This window comes from Callorhinus ursinus, unplaced genomic scaffold, assembly GCF_003265705.2.
Source record: "Callorhinus ursinus isolate GAN/ISIS: 27379988/994484 unplaced genomic scaffold, GSC_fseal_2.0 scaffold6, whole genome shotgun sequence".
Lineage (NCBI taxonomy): Eukaryota > Metazoa > Chordata > Mammalia > Carnivora > Otariidae > Callorhinus > Callorhinus ursinus.
Window position 1 is genome coordinate 78,062,463 of NW_027397068.1, and position 7,079 is coordinate 78,069,541.

At 48.9% G+C, this 7,079-nt stretch overlaps 1 protein-coding gene across 7 annotated transcripts in view; it reads right to left on the reverse strand.

Moving 5' to 3' along the window:
• Nucleotides 1-7,079, reverse strand: part of RPS6KA2 (ribosomal protein S6 kinase A2) — a 360,649-nt gene that overhangs the window by 1,896 nt on the left and 351,674 nt on the right. For all 7 annotated transcript variants that reach the window (XM_073894222.1, XM_073894220.1, XM_073894221.1 and 4 more), the window contains 3 exons: nucleotides 6,613-6,689; nucleotides 4,507-4,624; nucleotides 1,175-1,312 (listed from right to left, as the gene is read on the reverse strand). In XM_073894222.1, coding sequence (XP_073750323.1) covers nucleotides 1,175-1,312; nucleotides 4,507-4,624; nucleotides 6,613-6,689 — 333 coding nt within the window. The remainder of the gene's footprint in view (nucleotides 1-1,174; nucleotides 1,313-4,506; nucleotides 4,625-6,612; nucleotides 6,690-7,079) is intronic.

Sequence of the window (7,079 nt, forward strand, 5' to 3'; positions counted from 1 at the left end):
GCGCTACAGCGTGTTACCGCGCTGGCTGGATCTTAGGGGATGGGCTTCACCCTCCAAGGACCGACCCTGAGACCCGGGAGTGCTGTGCTTTCAGCCCTCCCCACGGAGCTCCAAGCAGCCTCTTGCCAAGCACGCAAGGCAGAACCTGCTTGTGCCTGTAGTGTAGACCCCCAGTCGTCGGGATGTCTGTCAGTGCGTGTGGACGGCCCCACAGGTGCGGGTGTATCACGACCGAGGTGGCCCGAGGCCATTGTCTGGCTGCAGTTGGGCCTGATGACGCCTGGCTTCAGTGACTCTGATCACAGCCGTACCACAAGGTCAGACACTGCAAGGCTGGGATCGTCGATGGCAAGGGTCTCCCAAGACCCAACAGTTTAACGGGCAGCTGTTCTATCGCTGAAAACCTTTCCATCCCTGGGCACGAGACTATCTCAGCGACACCAGCTGCGTCCTGGCCTTTGTCCCCTCCCTAGCCCTGTGTCTCTGTCAGGGCCTCCAGGGGTCAGGAGGCTCCATGGCACGTGCGCTGGGAAGTGTCTCAGGAAAATGGAGCGAGACGGTCGCGGCGTGCGCCCTCCAGCCCAGCCCAGTGCCCCCACTCCCGGGGATCAACTTTCCCTGAGGCCCAGCTGCACCCAGCCACTTGGTGGGCCTTTCTGGGCCACAACAGGAGATTTGAGGAGGAGTGACAGAGACAGCTGGCTCCAGAAGCCGACAATGCTTACCGTCTGGGCCTCTACACAGAAGTCTGCGGACCTCTGCTCTAGAACCGAGGGCTTTGGCACCTTGGATTGGTGCAGACGCACGACTCCCTCCACCTCTCTCTCTCCACCCCCATCTGTCTGTCTGTCTCTCCTACTTTGTCTCCCTCTCTCCTTCCGTGTCTGTCTCTGTCCCATATGTACGCATGTGCCTGCGCACGCGCGCGCACACACACACTGAAGCTGCTCAAGATCGTTAACAGAAGTTGTAACTTATCAGAATTTTGTGTGTGATTGCTTGTATGTGAAGAAATGGGTAAAAGTAAATTAGGAATACCTGTTTGTGCCTCTTACTGGCTCGCTATCTGGTTCCCACACCGTGGTTTCTTTAGGTTATTTTAAGGGGGATCAGGGCAACCTTCCTGGGCCCCCCACCCCCAGCATCTTGCTCTCTCATGACTCCCTGTCCGCACCTTCACCAGGTGGACGTCCTGTCTGCTGAGCTGGTTTTGGGACAGGTACTCTCTGTTCACAATCCACGGGTGTTTTAGGACTTGAACGGCCGTCAGGCGCTGATGAGGATCCACATGGAGCATCTTGGACACGACATCCTATAAGGGAAGACAACAGAAGCCTGTTCGAAGAGCCTCCTGCGCAAAATTCCTTCATTCCCTCTCACGGCAAAACCTCGCCATTGTTCTGATTCTCTGCACTTGGGGGTCAAATGTTTATTGTCAGCCTTAAAAGTACGTGAATGATTTTTGAATTTTAATTATCATCACCTTGGTGGCTCACCTCAGGTTTATATCATGTTAAAGATTTTACATGCAAGGAGAAATCAAATGTACAAATGTTGAATGGTGCATGTAATTTACTGAACTGCTATTTTAGTAAAAATGATATCCTTCCAAAGGGAGAAGCTAGGTAACGACTGTCCCACAGACATAAACCAATTATGACAATGCATGTAGTGACGCTTTTGTTAGCACTGTCCACAAACATTTGCTACGAATCAGCACCAGCCACAGAACTGTCCATCTGGAGCCATTACGAGGGTCCAAGGGGCTAATGTCCCATGGGGTGATTTTCTTGTGTGACTGTAAGACAATCACAATAAAGATTCTTATGACTGTGGCTTAAAGACAAAGCTCCTCTTCACATTCACACATGGCATGACACGCACATGCGTGTGCACACACACACAATTACAACTGTGATGTGGATCTGAATGGCATTCATGAGGCCGTCTGCGCATGCGTGATACACCTGTTCTAGAGAGAGTCATCGGGATCGTCCTTGGGGGAATGAGGGCCAATATTACTGTCCCTGTTTTGCAGGTGACATTTATAGTGATCAAACAATTGTCCAAGGAAGAGCCATGATGAGAATCCGCGTTTTCCTGACAGGCTGCTCACCTTCCTCTCGTATTCCCGTGGCATTTCACAGGGAAATATGGGAGTTAGCATACGTACATGATATGATGTACTCAACAGAATTTCTGGTCATAAACCACAACAGAGAAATACTATAGACTAATCCAATATCCTTTTTTGAATAGAGAAATCAAATGCCTTTTAATATTTGGTAACACTGATCTTAGTAACTTCTTGAAACAAGTATCTCCTAAAGCAGGATTGTTCCCATTTCCACGGGTAAGACTGAAAGCAGAGAGACCTGTATTGTTTGCTCAAGATCTCATAGTAAAGCAGTGTTTCTATGCAGTGCCAGCAAGATGCACTGTAACAACACACAAATCCATAGACTCTGTCTGATTTTGGAGAACCGGAGGTTTTGTTGTATGTTTGGTGAACACAGAGAGGGGAAAACGCATGGGGCAGATGAGGCAGAAGATGTGGTGCTGAGGAGGCGGGAAGAAGTCGTCAAGGTCCCAGGAGGCAGTGAAGCCCTCTGCCTGCAGCAACAATCCTGGTACTTGACTTGATTGCTTTCCTGACACCTTCTCCCTGCCCCCCACTCCCGCTTCCAAGGTCGCCTCAGAAACCACCAGCACCCAAGTCCTGGTCTACTTTGGGGACCAGAACTAGACAATGTCTATACTTCTTTGAGACAGAGTGGGTAGATGGGAGCACCGGGAGCGTCAGGGTCTGACACACGGGAAGTGCTCGCTAAAGGCCCGCTGCCTTCTCCTCTGCCCTCACCTCTGCCATGACCTCCATCATCACCTCTGTCCTCTCTTCCACATCTCCTCCACCATCATCTCTGTCATCTCCTCCACCATCTTCTCCACCATCACCTCCATCATCTCCTGCACCATCTCTTCTACCATCACCTCCACTGTCACCTCCACCATCTTCTCCACCATTGTCTCTGCCACCTCCTCCATCATCTTCTCCGTCACTTCCACCACCTCCTCCATCATCTTCTCCGTCACTTCCACCACCTCCTCCATCATCTTCTCCGTCACTCCCACCACCTCCTCCATCATCTTCTCTGTCATCATTTCCACCACCTCCTCCATCATCACTTCCACCACCTCCTCCATCATCTTCTCCATCGTCACTCCCACCACCTCCTCCATCATCTTCTCCATCATCACTTCCACCACCTCCTCCATCATCACTTCCACCACCTCCTCCATCATCTTCTCCATCGTCACTCCCACCACCTCCTCCATCATCTTCTCCGTCACTTCCACCACCTCCTCCATCATCTTCTCCATCATCACTTCCACCACCTCCTCCATCATCACTTCCACCACCTCCTCCATCATCCTCTCCATCGTCACTTCTATCATCACCTCCACCATCCCCTCTGCCATCTGCTCCATCATCTTCTCTACCATCTCCTCCACCATCCCCTCTGCCATTTCTGTATGAGGTCACACAGTGATGATGATGGCAGTACTAGTATCAGAACCCCGATGGTCTACTCCTCTCCCAGTCATTTTATGGCAACACAGGAAATAGACTGAAGCTGCTTCTTCTGAGTGGTGGTGTTATCACTGACTATTTGATTAGAGAGGAATTGATGATCTCAACTGAAAAAGACTAAGTCTGATGTCTCTTTAAACAAAGTTGGTCACAAATAGTGAAGCTGCAGGGAAGCCTCAATGCAAAGAGTTTTAAAGTAACAGAAATACACCTCTGTCCCAGAGTTCTTCTTCTTGATCAGTCTGTGATCATTCAGGGCACACAGTTTGCAACATCACTAAAACTGTGATAGTTAATTTTATGTGTCACCTTAGATAAGCCACGGTCCCCTGTGTTTGGCCAAATACCAGTCTAGATGTTGCTGTGAAAGTCTTATTTAGATGAGATTAACATTGAAATCAGTCAACTTGGACTTAAAGCAGATGACCCTCCATGATGTTGGTGGGCCTCATCCAATCAACTAAAGCCTTAAGATAAAAAAGACCAAGGTTTCCCGAGGAAAGGGAAGTCTGCCAGCAGATGGGCTTTGGACTCAAGCTGTAACACCAACTCTTCCCTGAGTTTGCAGTCTATGGACCTACTCTGTAGATGTTAGACTTATCAGCCTCCACAATCTCATGAACTGATTCTTAAAAACAAATCTTTCTTTCTCTGTATCTATGCACATCCTATTGATTCTGTTTCTCTGGAGAACCCTAGTACACCAAGACAGTAGAAAATGTGAAAAGTACTCTAAGAGACTTTTGCAAAAAACCATTCTTTTTTTTTTTAACTGAGAAACTAAAAAAAAAAAAAAATCTATGAGATAAAATACCTGAGTTATTTATATGAAAGGTATCCTCTAGCTTCCTCACAAATAAAACGGTTAATACAGAATCTCCACAGCTGAGAAGAAAGTGCCAGAAAACACTCACCTTCGCAGCATCAGAGATTGAGTCCCAGTTCCCCCCAGAAAGGGCGTACTTCCCACTGCCAATCCTTGCCAGAATCTCCTCAGGAGTATCATCTGGTCCGTTTGCAAATGGGGTAAATCTGTGCAATGAGAGAATGCCTGGTATGAATTCTGATTTTATGACCTACAGTAAAGTTCACAGCTTGATACTGCCTCTTTTTGTTGTTGTTGCTTTTTTTTTTTTTTTTTTTTAAGTAGGCTCCACATCTAACATGGAGCCCAGTGTGGGGCTTGAACTCACAAACCTGAGAGCAAGAATGGGCGAGATCAAGAGTCAGATGCTTAACCGACTGAGCCACCCAGGCACCCCTGCCTCTTTGTTGTTAAAAACAATAGCTCTTTCTTTGCCATTACGCTCCAAATTCAGGAGTCATGGGAAAGCGTCACTTATTTCTTATGCTATGTCCATCTTCCTAAGTTGGTCATTGGTGTAGGTCGGTAAGGCAAGTGTAGAAAACTCTAGGACCCAAGCACGGGCATCCGTGGACCCTTCCTGGCTCCCCTGGTGACCGAGTATTTCAGTGGTTGGCTCGGTCATTCGGTTTCCATGGTGAGACTGTGGTATAATGGAGGAGAACCTGAGATTTGAAGTCTGAGAGACCTACGGTTGGTCTATTACCAACTCTGGTTCTCTGATAAATTAATGTTTTAAGATTAGATTGCACAATGGGCAGAATAATACACTCACAGGGATCTACATGGACACATATAAGATGCCATCCACATCTGCCCCACTGTGAATTATTCCATCAGCTCCCAACATTATGCAGGGCATGTCGATACATGCCTGCTAGGAAAGGAATTCTATGTGATCCTCACGGCACTTCCTTTAGTGGCCAGGTTGGTGATCTGAGGTTTACGTACAGACAACGTGAGTATCAGAAGAACCGCAGGGCAATCCAACGGTGTGATGTCAGGAAGGTCCAGGATGCCTTCCCTGCTGCTGTGGTCCTCAAGGCACAGCCCCAGGCTCACGAGTCCTCCCCCTTTCACTACAGACACTGGTCACTCACTTATCATGTGATGCCTCATTGAGGCCACAGGAAAAACAGGCTACTGCCACTCATTCTTACGAGGGCCTTTTGTCCATTTTATTACGGTGAGCAGGACTGGGTGGTCTAGAGCTCTTTTTTCCTTCTGTGCAAATCCTTAATAAACTTAAAAACATAGGTCCCCCTGGGGTTCTTAGGATCCTCGACCTTTAAGGCTGGAAGCCTTGGGCGCCTGGGTGGCTCAGTTGGTTAAGCGACTGCCTTCGGCTCAGGTCATGATCCTGGAGTCCCGGGATCGAGTCCCGCATCAGGCTCCCTGCTCGGCGGGGAGTCTGCTTCTCCCTCTGACCCTCTTCCCTCTCGTGCTTTCTATCTCTCATTCTCTCTCTCTCTCTCTCAAACAAATAAATAAAATCTTTAAAAAAAAAAAAAAAAAGGCTGGAAGCCTTGAATACCACACAGTGTCCTCTTCTCATTCAAAGGTGAGGGAAGTGAGGCCAATAAAGGTCAAGGAGTCCAGGCCAGAAACAGAGCTGGTGGGGGGCAGATCTCGGACCGGAAGCAGATGTGCACACAGCAGACCCAACCCTCCTTCCGTAAGGCCGGCTGTCCCCTCTGGCGGCCACACAAGTCAGTCACCTGCTTTTACCTGGCTGCCTTTCTCGAGGTGCTCTTTGACCACGAAGCCTTTAGGGGTGCTTCTTAACTCAAGAGGATGTTTTTAAGAGAAGATGTTACGACCCCTCAAGGGGGTGGCCTGGTGCTGGGAAGAATGTGGACAGGTGGTCAGAGGCTTGGGTTTTTTGTTGATGAGCTGAGTTCTGTGCTCCAGTTCCCTAATTCTGGAGATAGATTTTAAAGAAAACATGTGGCCAACTTTCTTAATCCCTGCTCTTTAGTTGTCCTGAAAGGGCTGAGGAGGTGTTTACCCAGGACCTGTGAGTGTGCGTCCCTGCCCGTGGCACCGGGGCAGGGCTGACCCTGGGCTGAAGGGACAGCCCCTGAGATGTCTGCCTCATGATGTCTCGGGCACACATGCCACCGCACGCTGACGCTTATGGGAGGGTGTGCGTTACCCCGCCAGCATGGTGTACAGCAGGGTCCCCAAGCTCCAGATGTCACAGGCTGCGTCGTAACCTTGCCGCTTCAGGACCTGCAGGGGGAAAGCAGACGACAGATGAGCTCTTGGGGGTGAAGAAAGTTCAAGTTCACAGGGTGTTCTTCTGATGTGACCATGAGCTGGACAGGTGGGAAACGGGGATATCCTTTATTAACGCCAAGTCAACCATGATGCTCTGCAATAGGATTCCCCAAAGACGCGTGCACACATGGGAATCACAGCTCTTGCTAGATACGTGGCAGATAGCTTGGAAACACTTAATTTTTAAGGCAGGACTTTAAAAAAGTTATGGCAAAGTATACGTAGCACAAAATTTACCATCTTAATCAGTTTTAGGAGCACAGTTCAGTTGTTCAATGACCTCCATCCATCTCTTTCCTCTTGCAAAACTGGAACTGTCCCCAATACACAGTCACTCCCCAC